Genomic DNA, 15,187 nt, shown 5'->3' with positions numbered 1-15,187 from the left:
TTTTGGACAGGTTCAAGCCTTGGACTGAGGAGAGGGCACAGTCCTCTCATTGCCACGTGCAAGTCCCAGCTTGGAGGGCAGAGCCCTCAGCACAATTATAGCCAACAGCTATAGTGGTAAACTTGAACCTATGGTCCCAACACGTGGCCCCACGTGCCTGAGTGATATAGTCCAGGTGCATGTAGTTGAGTAGGACTGAAACCCATGAGAATGTTGCTAAACATCTTGATCACGCCCTTACTTTGCCTCCTGGCATCTGCTATAAAATACACAGCTTGTGGGTGCTGGCGCTATCCATCAGAGGAGCAGCGTCCCACGAGACCCAGCTTTCATTCTCTTGTCTGTCTTTTCTTAATCCTTCTCCCCCCCCACCCCCGCCCCCACTCGGGTTCATCCTTGGCCATGCTGGCGCGGCACAGTCATCCAAGAAGTGTGTAGAGAGGAGGGCCAGCTACAGAGAACCCTAACATCTGGGTTGACTGAGCAGGGCCTGTGAAATATGAGAACCCATGGCTGGTGTCTGGGAATCCTTTTGCCAGGAGAGATGGGTGTGAGGACGAAATGAGATGCCAGTATGGCTGGTCCATGGTAAGCACTCAAAACAACACAGCAGGGGATATTGCTGGCAGGGTATGCCAGGACCAATCCCATCACCATCTGTTTACTTAATCCGCCCACACGCTCAAACTCGTCCCCTAGCGGGCGGCTCCGCTCTTCCGTTTCCGGGGATTCTCCGACGACGCCCCTGCGGCCATCTTGACTGTGGGCAACGGGCCGGGGACTGCGCCTGCGCGGGGGCCTTCAGTTCCGGCTGATGCGGCACGGCGCCGGAGCTAGAAGCTCGTGGGGCAGCTGCCGCGATGACCCAGGCGGAGAAGGGGGACGCAGAAAACGGGAAGGAGAAAGGCGGGGAGAAGGAAAAGGAGCAGCGCGGGGTGAAGCGGCCCATCGTGCCCGCGCAGGTGCCGGAGTCGCTGCAGGAGGTGAGGCGCCGAGGGCGGGGCTCTGGAGGGCGGGTACCCTGCCTGGGACCCACTGCGGAGCTGGCGGCCGACGGAAGCTTCGGGCCCCAGGGCCTCTGGTTCCCTCCGGGTCGTTGTGCGCTGAGTCCCCACCGTCCGCCCGCACCAGCCGCTGGGCGAGCGCAGCCTCCCGGCCCTGAAGCGGGGCAGGCCGTCACCTGCCCCCGAGTCCTGTGAGGTCCAGTGGTCGCACGTGTTGTTTAGCGTCGGGCCTGGCGACAGGGAGAGCCTGCGGGCACTGGGGAAGTTTGGGCTTTTTCCTTGTTAAAGAAGTCTCAGGTAGTGGAGGTCATTTCGAGCTTAAAAGCAACGAAAGGGCAGACATTAGGTGCGTGTGTATGAAAAGCAAGATTAAGTTATACCAGAGGAAAATTTGCAGTACATGGCAAGCAAAGGACCTTTATATGTATATATACATATGTATGTACATGTATATATCTATCCATCTATCATATTACTAGTAATCAGTGAAGAAAACACCCGCATTCCCATAGGAAAATGGGCAAAGGTCATTTAAGTTCACAGCAGAAGTCAAGAGGCGTGTCCGTGCTCAGAACTTCCTGTTGGACCCCAAGGCAGGCTCCTTCCTGGGAAGGATAATGCCCCGCTGGGCAGGCAGCTGTAAGCACGAGGCTCAGGCTCGGCCGCCCCTGGTCAGCCCTCAGGGTGGCGGTTACTGTTGTCAGGGCTCAGTCTTCCCACTTAAGCTGAGAGGCTGACCACAGGGTCTGTAAGGGCCTGCTGGTGCCCACCTTCCAGGATTCTCCCCCTCTGAGGGGGCGGCTGAAGGCGCTGACTGTTGGGGTCACGGGAGGGGCGGGATCTGAGCATGGTATGAGGTGGGCTGGTGCCGAGGACCATGAGGAAGTGTTGGGCACACAGCAGGTACCTCCTCCAGCCCTGATGGTCAATGGTTTCTTCAAAGGAGGTGACATCTGGATCAAGATCTAAAGGAGGATCAGAATTAGCTGGGTGGGGGTGGGGGGTGGAAATCTCAGGGAGGAAGGGGATAGCCTGGAAGAGACCTGAGCTGAGAGGATATGAAGCGTTGGAAATGCGGATGTCTGGAACTTAGGGAGAAAAGGGAGCGAGACTTGAGAATGGAGATATTAGCAGGGGCTATATCACGAGGGTCATACAAGCCACAGGTATGGCGGCTACTTCTGAAGGCAGTGGAGAACCTCGGAGGAGCTAGCCACACTGAGCGTTGTGATCACTAACTCATTTAGTCTTCACAGTTACTCTGTGAGGTAGAAACTTCGTGCAGACCAAAGAAGCGGCACGGTCTGAATTGGAAGCCAGGTCTTTGAATCCAGAGCCTGGGTCCTTAACCACTGTAGCAACATTTCCTGATCTTCAGTCAGCTGTATAACACCCTCTGTCTGTTTGTTTTTTAAGTACATATATTTATTGATTTCAGAGGAAGGGAGAGGGGGAGAGAGAGAAACATCAATGATGAGAGATTCATTAATCAGCTGCCTCCTGCTGGGGATTGAGCCTGCAACCCAGGACCCTTCAGTCCATAGGCAGACGCTCTCTTCACTGAACCAAACCGGCTGGGCACACCCTTTGGTTTTTCCATGTCCTCTGTGGCACCTGTGTTTTTAAGTCTATCTCATCTTGAACAATATCCATGAAATGATACGTGGGATATACTGACCAACAAGAAGTGGTTCTAGACTAGAGTAAGGCTAGAGAAGGAGGCAGTGTCTTGATCAGGGAGGTCTGGACTTTATTGTCAAGGTACAGAAATGTTTTAAATGGAAACATACCAAGAACATACAACTGTTGCTTCAAGGGCAGGGTAGAGTAGGTGCTAGCTAAGGAGTCAGGCTGGGTGGTGGTTCTTAACAGAGGGATCCTGTTTTCAAGGATTGTCAGAGTCCCTTTTTCCTTCACCCATGTGCTGCTGAAACTGAGTCCCCCTCAACAGGTTTGCATGGTAAAGTTTCCCCAAGAGATGCAGATGATATTCTGCCCCCTTGGAATTTCGGGTCTAAAACAGTTATCTCAAAGTAAAGTTACAGTCGTCCACTGTCCTGATTCATACCACGTTGTCAGTCCTTGTTCGTCATCTCCCAAGAATTGATTGTAAAATGCAGTAAAGTTTTCTGACTTATGAGAAGTGTGAACTCTGGCTTTGCAACCCCAGACTCTTGCCAGAGTAGGTAAATAGCACAGAATCGACAAGGGTAAGTTTTTTCAAAAACAGTAACCAAAGCACAGTTTATGCACACACTAAGAAGTAGTTGATGTGTAAAACTTTCCAGTATTACAAAAGAGTAATTCTACCCTTACATTAATTTCTCCCTCACCTGTTCAGCCAATAGTTTTGTTTTTTTTTAAAGGGATTTCTTGATTTTTTTTTTTATATATATTTTATTGATTTTTTACAGAGAGGAAGGGAGAGAGATAGAGAGCTAGAAACATCGATGAGAAACATCGATCAGCTGCCTCCTGCACATCTCCTACTGGGGATGCGCCCGCAACCCAGGTACATGCCCTTGACCGGAATCGAACCCGGGACCCTTCAGTCCGCAGGCTGACGCTCTATCCACTGAGCCAAACCGGTCTCGGCCAGCCAATAGTTTAAACGTGAGTGGTCATACTGATCACTTCAGGAGCTTTAATTGCAGATTCCTAGGCTCTCCCTGGAGATTCTGATTTGCAAAATTTGTAGTGAAAGCTTGGAGTCAGTCTTTTTTTACAAGCATTTTTAGGTGATTCAGATGTAGGAAACCCTGCATTTCACTAATCAGAGTATTCCTACTCTTATTCCTTGTTTAACTATCTTCCCTAGTATAGTACATGGAAAGTTCTCTGATTTGGGGGACTTTGTTATGGTCACCATTGTACCCACAGTGCCTGGTGCAGAAATGCCCAATAGGTTAATTTGCACTGGATAATCATGGTTCTATTCATTTAAGCAAATATTTGTTGGGCTATGTACTTTGAATTAGATCCTGGGAACACAAACTATAAAATGAGTTTGTATTCAGGTAGAGCAATAATTGGATGCTTCTCAAAGAACTCCCTGTCCTAAATTACTTTGATACCTTTGAGTCTGATGCCCATCACAGGAAACTAACTTTTTAGACTATCCTGTTACCTATACATTATTTAACTTGTTACCTGTGTATTACTTAACGAAGGTCACGCTCCTATGTGTTATGTTTACAGCAAATCCAGAGCAACTTCATTGTTGTCATACATCCGGGTTCAACAACCTTAAGGATTGGTCGAGCCACAGACACACTTCCTATCAGCATTCCTCATGTCATTGCACGAAGACACAAGCAACCAGGGCAGCCACTGTACAAAGACAACTGGCTCCTAAGGGAAGGACTAAATGTAAGTTAGAAATGGAGGACCTGGAGAGAAAGCCCAAGGATGCTTCCTTGGGAAGCCTTAGACATTCAAGTATATGCAGTAATCTTGAATAAACACCTTCATAGCTTTATGTTTTTAAAGAATAGCATCATTCAGGGTTACAAATATCATTTTTCATCTGAGCTAGCAATGTTAAATTGTAAAGAAGTAAATATGATAATTCAATTTTTTTAACCCATTGGGATGAATTGGATATGGAGGAGAGTGATTTTTAATGGAAGATACAGACTTATCACTTACTTAAAATGATGTATTCAGATATTTTTTCTTCCAGATATTTAGAGGAGTTTAAATTCATGTTTCAATTCATAGGCAAATTGAATTGCTACACAAATTACTTACTACAATCTTAGGTCAAATCATAATTTAAAGGCAAAAAGTATTCCCTCATAGTAAACATTTACTTTATTCTATTTTACAAATGGTAATTATCAGAAAAAGTTTGTGATAGGTATTAAATGTGTATATTACATTGTAATCCACTTTTAAGTTTTAAATCAAGGGTAGTTTTAGGAACTTTCGGTTTCTGTAATTTTGATAATAAGCTTTAGGGTTCCATTTTTTTTTTTAAACTTTTTATTGATTAAGGTATTACAAATGTGTCTTTATCCCCCCCCCCCCCCCCCCAGGGTTCCATTTTTTAGCATAACTAGCAGACTTTACGTAAGTCCATATAACTTAATGATATAAGAATCTAAAAATCACATATCATTGAGTGATTCGACTTTAGAGAAAAAAAATTGAAAGAAAATAATATTTTCTACAAAAAAGGTGTGAATATATTCTTTGCAGTATCACTGTAATTTGAACACTTGTTGATTAAGCAAAATAACACATGAAGTGTAACATTGTTACAAATTCTAAACATGAAAATGATATAATTATATGAGTCTGAAATACTTTGTAAATGTAAAAATAGCTGTGCTCTCATTAGTATTATGAAATTTTTTTATCAACCCAAAGTTACTCAAAGTTATAGATTTTTGCTAATAGTTGGTTTATAATAAGGGTTCTTTTATGGCATTTTTTATTTATAAATAATACAAAGATTACTTTAAATTCCGAAGATTAAATACATATGACAGATTAGGGAAGCTACTTGTTGATGAGGGAGCATTTCCCATTGTTGCATTAAATTAGTAGTTTGCTAGTTTGCCTTCCCTTTTCACTAAGTCCTTCGTACCACTCATCTTTCCTTCTTTTTTTCCCCAGAAACCTGAAAGTAACGAACAAAGACAAAATGGTCTTAAAATGGTGGATCAAGCGATATGGTCTAAAAAGATGTCAAATGGTACAAGGCGGATTCCTGTGTCCCCTGAACAGGTTCAGTTTCAACTCTTCAGGTTTATTCTTTTAGCACAGCTATTATAGCATAATGCCGTTCATGTGCTCTACCTATTTCATTATGCAAATGCAATAAGGGATTTCCTTTAAAAAGGAGGAAAAACCATTCCTAATCACCTATGGAATACCTGAATCAGTGTCACAAATGCTTAGGCAAGCCAAATGATTTATAAGGTGGTATTTCCTGTCACAAGTTGATAAAATTTACAGTATACCTGAGAGTCTTAAGTGTGTAATTCCAAGACCTTGGTGGGAAGCTGTATTCTTACCGTAATAGTTATTTTAATGCAGTAAACCAATACAATTAGGAATGGCTATGAGTCAGTATGATATGTAAATTTGTATTCAACTTTAGGTAGAGTGCAGTATTAATTTTGGACTGGCTGTGATTCACAGCCTAGGTGTCAAAAATCACAGGGAAAATCTAGATTGTGGAGAAGGGCAAGAGAATCCTTTTGTTACCAGTCAATATTCCCCCAAATATCTTGGGTTTGGGATTAAAATTTGCCACTATATGTGGTCCCTGAGGGAGAGGAGAAAAGAGGACTCAACTACACACCCTTTTTTTCCCGTATCTAAATTCAGAGAATCAATGATGCAATTTCATTTCAGGCACGCTCCTACAACAAGCAGATGCGACCTGCAATTTTAGATCACTGTTCTGGAAATAAATGGACAAACACATCTCATCACCCTGAGTTTTTGGTCGGCGAAGAGGTAGGAAACTTCTTTACTGTGAAATGGAAGAAGAAAACCTCGTCTTACTGCTGAAATTCATTTACTTTCCCATCCAGTTCTAGTTCCCTGGCATTCCGTAATCCTACTTTGAGGACCAGATAGCCACATTGGCTCTTGAAGTAATAGATATTCCACCCTCAACACTTAGAACATTCAGCAAGCGTTAATGATGATTTCTAGCCTTAGAATTTTGAACGTGAATCCAGAAAACCCTGAGAGAAGAGTTTTAATGTGTTCATCTCCCTGTCTTCTAGGCCTTGTATGTTAATCCACTGGACTGTTACAATATCCACTGGCCTATTAGAAGAGGTCAGTTAAATATTCACCCGGGACCTGGGGGCTCCCTTACAGCTGTTCTGGCAGATATTGAAGTAATATGGTCTCATGCAATACAAAAATACTTGGAAATTCCATTGAAAGATTTAAAGGTGAGCTCAGATTCCCAATTACTTAGATTGTCTTTAAGATTCTTGGTTGCCCGACCCATGTGGCTTAGTGGTTAAGCATCGACCTATGAACCAGGAAGTCACTGTTCAATTCCCCATTAGGGCACATGCCTGGGTTGCATGGGCTTGATCCCCAGTAGGGGCAGAAGGCAGCCAATCAGTGATTCTCTCTCATCATTGAAGTTTCTGTCTCTCTTTTCCTCTCCCTTCCTCTCTGAAATCAATAAAAATATATTTTTTAAAATGTTCGGCCCATAGGGCTCAGCAGTTGGGTGTTGACCAAGGAACCAAGAGGTTACTGGTTTGATTTCCAGTTAGGGCACATGCCTGGGTTGCAGGCTCAATCCCTAGTAGGGGTGTATGCAGGAGGCAGCCTATCGATGATGTTCCTCTCTCATCAATGTTATTATCTCTCTATCCCTCTCCCTTTTTCCTCTCTAAAAAAATGTTAAAAAAAAAAAAAAAAAAAGATTCTTGGTCAATTAAAGTATCCATTATTGAGTTATTTGTAATATAGTGTCCTAAAAGCATTCTTGGCTTTCAGGTGAAGATTTCTTTTCTACACTGAATCTACTCTCCCTTAAATCTTCCTCTTTTTTGTGTTCTGTTTGTTTCTTTGATGTCTGTCTCTCCTGCTCTGCAGGCAGCAAGCTTGCTCATGTTTATGCCTTCTCTCTGGACCTTTTTCAGACACATGAGTTACCTTATTTTTTATTTCACAATCCTCTATAATAAAAGCCTAATATGCTAAGTGTCTGGTCATCCATTCAACCAATCAAAGAGCAATATGCTAATGATATGCTAAGGCCGCTCAACTGCTCGCTAAGACGTGCACTGACCACCAGGGGGCAGGTACTCCGACCGGTAGGTTAGATTCCTGCTGGGGTCTGGCCAATCAGGACTGAGCAAGACGGGCCAGACACGCTCTGGAGCCCTCTTGCGGTCTGTCCCTGGCTGGCCAACCTCCTGTGTCCCTCCCTGGCCCCAATCGTGCCAGGCCTGCACCCTCTCTCAATCTGGGACCCCTTGGGGGATGTCGGAGAGCCGGTTTCGGCCCGACGGCGGAACAACCAGTCTATATGACATGCACAGACCACTAGGGGCCAGACACTCAAGGCAGGAGCTGACCCCTGGTGGACAGTGTGATCCCACAGGGGGAGTGCCGCTCGGCCAGAAGCCGGGCTCATGGCTGGCGAGTGCAGTGGTGGTGGCGGGAGTCTCTTCCGCCTCCGCAGCAGCGCTAAGGTTGTCCGACTGCCGGCTTAAACCCCCAGAGAGGGCACAGGCCGGGCTGAGGGACCTGCCGAGTGCACAAATTTCATGCACCGGGCCTCTAGTAGTTAAATAATTCAAAGAAAAAGAAAAAAATCATTATCTCTTTTTTTCATGAAACCCAAAAGATAAGTTTTGAGCTTTTATTCTGGGCCTCTAACCATTACTGCTACTGCTTTAGAGAGAATCCTCTCTGAAGACAAGTATGGTGAAATGTATTTGACCTGACTGTAATGTTAACCATTTAATATTTTTTTCTTTGTTCTTCTTAGTATTATAGGTGTATCTTGTTAATTCCTGATATTTATAATAAGCAGCATGTGAAAGAATTAGTGAATATGATCCTGATGAAGATGGGTTTCTCAGGTATGTCTGATACTCCAGTGAAGCCTAATGAAATGAGAATCTTTTTCTTTTTCACTGACAAAGTTAATCCAATTTACTGCTTTATTGAAGCACTTATTTGAGAGATTCAGCAATGCTTGAATATTTGCCCAGAAGTTCCTAGACTTTAGTTGATGATTTGTTTTAGGAGCATTGCTGCTCCCCAGCTCATTGCTCCTCTGCTTTTGTTTTAGGGATTGTGGTCCATCAGGAGTCTGTGTGTGCCACTTTTGGAAGTGGTTTAAGCAGCACGTGTATTGTAGATGTTGGGGATCAGAAGACAAGTGTATGCTGTGTGGAGGATGGGGTCTCTCATCGGAATACTCGGTAAGGGACGTGGAAGGTGTCATTCCCCATCCTTCTCCTCTCACAGTCTGTTCAGCTATAAAGCACCACAAGTCAGAAAGAAATTATTTTTAAGGAATTATATATTCCGATTTTGCATAGGAAACCAGCAATATTGAGGAAGTGCAAGTTCCAGCAAGACTATACACAGCTGATTTTACCCTTTACTTTGGGACTCTCTAGTGTAAGTTCACACCAGCAGCTCCTGAAAGTTCTAGCGTGTGCTGTGATGTCCCACAGAGGAAGCGTATAGGCTACCTCTGTGTCTTTTGCTGTGGTCTGGCCTAGAGACATCAATTTAGGCAAGTCGTGTAAGAGAAAATAGGTTTTCAGGCTTGAGTTCTCTAGCTATCTAGCATTTTGAGTATTTGCTTTTCTTGCCATAAATGGTGTTCAGTAAGTAACTTTATGGTGGTTAGTTCCCTTCATGTGTCATCACTGATATGAGAGTCAATAAAATAACTAGCAGGTTTGCTGCTTATCCTTCCTGAGACAAGCCCCGCACAGGTAAGCAAGCACACTCTGGTAGTGCTCATGTGGGCTCCTTGCAGCATTGTGTGCTCCCAGGATGGCTTCTCCAGGAAGCATGAATTCTTGTCCCTTACGTTAGGTAGTTTGAATCTCAAAGTATAGAAATAAATACAGAAGAGGTCTCAAGATGCTCATGAGAAAGGTTAATCTGTTGCCTCCCACCTCAAGTTACAAAGCATTCTAAAGCCCAGTATGACTTAGTTTGGCTCATCCATTGTTTGTATTGTCTAATGCCAGTGTTTTTTAAGGTATTAAGAAAACACTGGATTTCAGGTCTCTAACCACTAAAATAATGTAGCAATGGTCTCTCCAAATTGTAGACACGTTCAGTTAGTGGATATTATCCTCGCAGATTTCTCCCATAACTTTGTCTTACGGTGTTTGTCACCTTTATTTGCTGGGGAATATACATAGGCAAACAACTGTCAAACGGTGAATGTTGGAAATGAGCTGTACTTAATAGTGTTTTCTATTTCTTAGGTAGTTTTTGCAAATAGCATGACTGCTTCTAGGTGCTGTACCACTAGTTTATTCCAGAGTTCCCTTTTTCCCTCCCATCCATTTATCTGTTCTTTCATTCTTTTTTTAAAATATATATTTTTTTATTTCAGAGAAGAAGGGAGAGGGAGAGAGAGAAACATCAATGATGAAAGAGAATTATTGACTGGCTGCCTCCTGCACCTGCCTACTGAGGATCGAGCCTGCAACCTGGGCATGTGCCCTTGACCAGAATTGAACCTGGGACCCTTCATTCTGCAGGCTGACGCTTTATCCACTCAGCCAAACCAGCTAGGGCTGTTCTTTCTTTAATTTATTCCTACAACAGACATTTCTTAAAACTTGCTATTTTACTGTGCCTAATGGAGTTCTTGAATCCTTTGCACCTTCTGAACTGAGAGATTACCCATCTGCCCTTTCTCTTAATTCTAGACTCTGTCTGGCATATGGAGGGTCTGACGTATCAAGATGTTTTTACTGGCTGATGCAGCGAGCTGGATTCCCTTATAGAGAATGCCAGTTAACAAATAAAATGGATTGCCTTCTTCTGCAGCACCTAAAGGAAACTTTCTGTCATTTAGATCAGGTGGGAGCAAAATCAAAATTGATTATTTTTGCTTTCAGGAAAAGCGTAACAATATCATGCCACCCTTTCAACTTAAGCTGATAAAAACTTGGAGCTGAAGCCTATAGGAGTGAATTTTTTGGTGGGGTCAGAGCTGTATAGCTGTGTCTCAGGCTCTGGAGACTGCTTGTTTTTTTTAAGAGTTTAGCAGATACCTCTCTATAGATTCTGTGGTCATTCTGATGAAGGATGAATCTTTAGGTGTGAAGAATAGTAGCAGGTAATATGTAGGTACAGACACTTAGTAAAATGGTACCTTTTGAAGCACTTTCTTGGTATTGTGAACAGTCAACATTTTATCATTGCTGTATATGGCTCACTACCTTTTTATACTCTTAGATTTTTTTCCCCTTTTCAAGTAATATAATTGTGGTAAAAATTTTTGAGAAATATAAATCTAGGTAACATTCCTCAGTTATTGAGAGCGTTTTTTGATTGATTTGGATCATTATATTAGTGTTTTATCGATAATGAAGAAAACAAAACATTTAACATTTGTGTCAATTTCACAAATGTTAAAAGGAAAGCAAGTCACCATTAACTCTTATGAAGTTCCAGTGGGTGTGGTAGAAAGTTGTAGGGCAGCCCTTTTATAGGTGAGGTTAACATGATAGGGAGGCTCCATTGCAATTAGAGGAGTTTACATGCACTTTTACTGATTCACTGACAGCATCTTTTCCTGGAATCAGGACATCTCTGGGCTTCAGGACCATGAGTTTCAGATTCGACATCCAGATTCGCCTGCCCTGCTTTACCAGTTTCGCTTAGGAGATGAAAAGCTCCAGGTAACGTGTGGGTATATATTTTCACGGCTAGAAAGAAAGCCAGCCAGGCTCGGTCACTTGCTGAAAACCTCATGAGGGCAGAATGTGAACTTGTGTAGATTATTCACTAAATCAAATTAGAGCAGATCTGAGAACCATCTTTTTAATTAGTCACTACGTGATTAAGTCATTTAGAGAGAGATTCCATTCTTCTAGGTAACATTTGCTTTGAGATTCTGTGGTGTCATGTCACCCATTCAGTTTGCATGATAAGTGAGTTTTCTGCCTGTCTGCACTGAAGAAATAATGCTTTTCCCAAAAAAGGACACTGCACAATCTAACTTCTAGGATCTAATCTGCCAGTTTTATTTTTTTGGAAGAACAAAATTTAGTGGGTCAGTTTTTTCAGGAGTTAGTATCTCAGTTGATTATTCTTTTCCTTCCACACACAGGCTCCAATGGCTTTGTTTTATCCAGCAACCTTTGGAATCGTTGGACAAAAAATGACGACTCTGCAGCACAGGTCGCAGGGTGACCCCGAGGACCCGCATGATGAGCACTACCTGCTGGCCACACAGAGCAAGCAAGAGCAGGTCCGCAGGTTCTGGCGTGAGAGGAGAGGTTTTGTCCCTGCAGAAGTTGGCCTGTGATTGATGGATCAGTGCAGTCACTGCCATCTGACAGAGTGATAAAGCTGATCCTCTTTTAGAACTGTAGATGAAATGAAGTCTAAATTTAAATTCTGGGTGGCAGATCTTTTTTGGTTCAGCAAGCATTCATCCATTTTTCAGAATACCAATCCGCACATTTAAAAGTAAATTTAATGGAGTGACTTTTGAATATTTAACCGTAATAAATATTTTCAGTAAAATCTCACCTCTATTTAATTATAAGGTATGAGGGTTGTGTGGCATAAGCAAAGAGTTGGATTCCTTTGTTCAGAGCCAATGCTAGTAATAGGATGGCTGATGCAGGGGCACAAATTAGAGCTGTTACCTGCTAATGAAACGGCAGCTCATGGTGAAGAGAAGAGGGCCGTATTTTCTAGTCCTCATTCCTGCCCCAAAGGTGAGCACGAGGTGGTTAGAAAAGGTCTGAAAATGAGGATTTCATAACAGTCACTGGCCCAAGAATTCCACGGAAATACTCCACTTAAAAACTCAGTTCAAGGAGAAAAGTTAATCTGCACTGACATCTCAATTTTAAAATCCAGCCTGTAATAGTAAGGTGCTGAGATCGCCCTCCCTGCCAGAGACTGCTTTAGAATTGTCATAGTGCATTTTCTTCTGTCATCACTCTCACTCAGGTGGGTGGTTGTATACTCTGGTGTATCTCCTGTCTGAACCACAGCAGCAGGCCCTCGTGTATAGTAGTGCATAGTGAGGGAGCAGCAGGGGGAGGGGGTCTAGTTGGAAAACATCGACAGTGTTCTTAGTCATACCATCTACTTGATTGTCCTTTTTATTTAAAGTCTGCAAAAGCTACTGCTGACCGCAAGTCTGCATCCAAGCCCATTGGATTTGAAGGGGATCTTCGTGGGCAGTCCTCGGATCTTCCAGAAAGACTCCATTCCCAGGAGGTGGATTTGGGGTCCTCCCAGGGAGACTGTCTGATGGCTGGCAATGACTCTGAGGAGGCCCTCACTGCGCTGATGTCCAGGAAGACTGCCATCTCGCTGTTTGAAGGGAAAGCCCTAGGCCTGGATAAAGCCATCCTTCATAGCATAGACTGCTGTTGTAAGCACATTCGGGAGGCCGGGAGGTAGCCATTACATGAACTGGCTGAAGCTAGGGGTGGTTGTGCAGTGTAGCATAGCGTTACTCATTCAAAATAACCGAATACCTACCTTGTGCTTACATTATTGGGTGTTGGGAATTGGTCCCTGGCCTTGTTGGAGGAGACCAAAATAAGGCAAATTATCACACAAATGTGAAATTATAACTGGCAGGTGCAACAGAATTGAACTAAGTAGTACTGACTGAGAGCTTCTGAATGAGGGATTTAATAAGAGTGTTTTACTCCATAGGGGAAGTGTGGAGGGGGAGTCAAGGAAAAAACCACTTGAGAGAGATCTGGGCGGTGAGTGGAGGTTAGCCAGAGGAAGAAGCCTGTGTGAGGGCCAGTGTGGCTGGGACATGGTGTGAGGAGGAGGCTAGAGAAGAGAGTGCACGCTACATGGGACTTTTTAGGCCTCCTCAGAGATTTGGATCTTTCTGCAAGTACCAGGGTGTGGGCAGCAATATGCTCATTTTGTGTTTTGTAAGGTTCCTCTGGCTGCATTGTTGGGTTGGAGAGAGATCCTTGAGCAGGCTCTTGCATTATCTAACTAAGCAAGAGGTGGTTGTGGATATTCCTAGGGTGGGGTGGGTGTGGAGAAAAAGCATGGAAGGGCTATCACTGTCTTTGCAGCATCTGATGACACCAAAAAGAAGATGTACAGTTCCATCCTGGTGGTGGGAGGTGGTTTGATGTTTCATAAAGCACAAGAATTTCTGCAGCACAGAATTCTCAACAAAATGCCACCTTCATTCAGGCGAATTATTGAAAATGTGGAAGTTATCACAAGGCCCAAGGTATGTTGTTCATGGTACAAGTTGGACTGTGTAAATGAAACCAGCATTGATTATTTCTAATTCTATTGTATGCGGACAGATAAAATCCTGGAAGTTATGGTCATATGTCTGGGAGTTCTTGAGGGTTTGGGGCAAGTGGAAATGTTACAGCAGGTCACAGATGTGGAGAAAGGAGCTCTGGGCTAGGGGACTGGATTCTGGGTTTTAGTCCCTGCTGTGCTGTCCAAAGCTAGCAAGACTGGGTGCCTTTGTAGGACAGTGGGACCTGGAGCAGACTGGCCCGTGTCATGCCATCAGCCAGAGCAACTCCCGTGTTATCTTTCATGCTGAGAATCTGCTACTGGTCCCTAGACCAGGCGATCTTTAAGAATCATGTAGGCTTGAACTGTCTTGAAGTATAAACCTAGGAAATTTAGAAACAAATTATGCCTATACTTCATCATATCTCATGGACAATTCCTGGGAATGTTCTCACTTAATTTTAATCCTGGGGGAGTGATTGTGGGATATATTTATTCTACTCCAATTTCAAAGTAAGTTATTTCCTTACATATGTTCTGTCTTCAGAGCTGACTATTTGTGGAATAATAGTGAATAATAGTAGCTTTAGTAATACAAACTAAAAAGTTTTGTCAGTTGAAACAGAAAGAGGCCTATAGTTCATGAGTCCTTAATGCAGGTTTAAAATCTGGCAGGTATTGACTCAGCAGGGGGGTCTCCCCCCCAATTCAAATAAATGATTGAGTGGACATCTTGTCTGCTTGTGCTGACCTATCTGTCACTCTAGGACATGGATCCTCGGCTGATTTCATGGAAAGGGGGCGCAGTGCTGGCTTGTTTGGATACGACACAGGAACTGTGGATCTACCAGCGAGAATGGCAGCGCTTTGGTGTCCGCATGTTACGGGAGCGAGCTGCCTTCGTCTGGTGAAATGGGCAGGAAAAGTCACTCTTGGAGACCCCAAACAAGCCTCTTGGTATAAAAGACTCTTAGAGAATATATACATATGTATATATTTTTTTTTAATTTATTGCCCTAAGTGCTTCAATTTCGTCGAAAATAAATGAATTTTAACTTGTGTGTTGAAAACATGACCTTGGTGTGAAATTATAAGCTGCTTCTGCAGTCAAGACGTTTGAGAATAAATGCGCTAAGGTCTCCTGCCCCATTCAGGGTCTCAGGAACTCCACGGTGATGTGAGTGGTTGAGCAGTTGTCCAGTGGTGAAGCTCTTCCTTGAAGTTGACTTCTAAGT

The 15,187-nt window shown here is 43.5% G+C and overlaps 1 protein-coding gene across 2 annotated transcripts; it reads left to right on the top strand.

Moving 5' to 3' along the window:
- Positions 1–811: 811 nt before the first annotated feature.
- ACTR8 (actin related protein 8) lies at positions 812–15,027 on the top strand. Of its 2 annotated transcripts, XM_070390778.1 has the most exons (13): positions 812–983; positions 4,203–4,373; positions 5,625–5,735; positions 6,369–6,473; positions 6,749–6,922; positions 8,485–8,578; positions 8,791–8,923; positions 10,403–10,556; positions 11,285–11,380; positions 11,812–11,952; positions 12,831–13,095; positions 13,769–13,932; positions 14,720–15,027. In XM_070390778.1, exons 1-13 carry the CDS (start codon positions 861–863, stop codon positions 14,861–14,863), a joined length of 1,875 nt encoding a protein of 624 aa, XP_070246879.1. In that variant the 5' UTR covers positions 812–860; the 3' UTR covers positions 14,864–15,027. The 2 variants fall into 2 exon arrangements, with proteins under 2 accessions (XP_070246879.1, XP_070246881.1); XM_070390780.1 differs by lacking the exon at positions 4,203–4,373.
- Positions 15,028–15,187: the final 160 nt, after the last annotated feature.

This window comes from Myotis yumanensis, unplaced genomic scaffold, assembly GCF_028538775.1.
Source record: "Myotis yumanensis isolate MYYU_CA2020_CCGP unplaced genomic scaffold, mMyoYum1.0.hap1 SCAF_14, whole genome shotgun sequence".
Classification (NCBI taxonomy): domain Eukaryota; kingdom Metazoa; phylum Chordata; class Mammalia; order Chiroptera; family Vespertilionidae; genus Myotis; species Myotis yumanensis.
The sequence above is the reverse complement of the archived record's forward strand: the minus strand, read 5'-3'. Positions and strand labels throughout refer to the sequence as shown.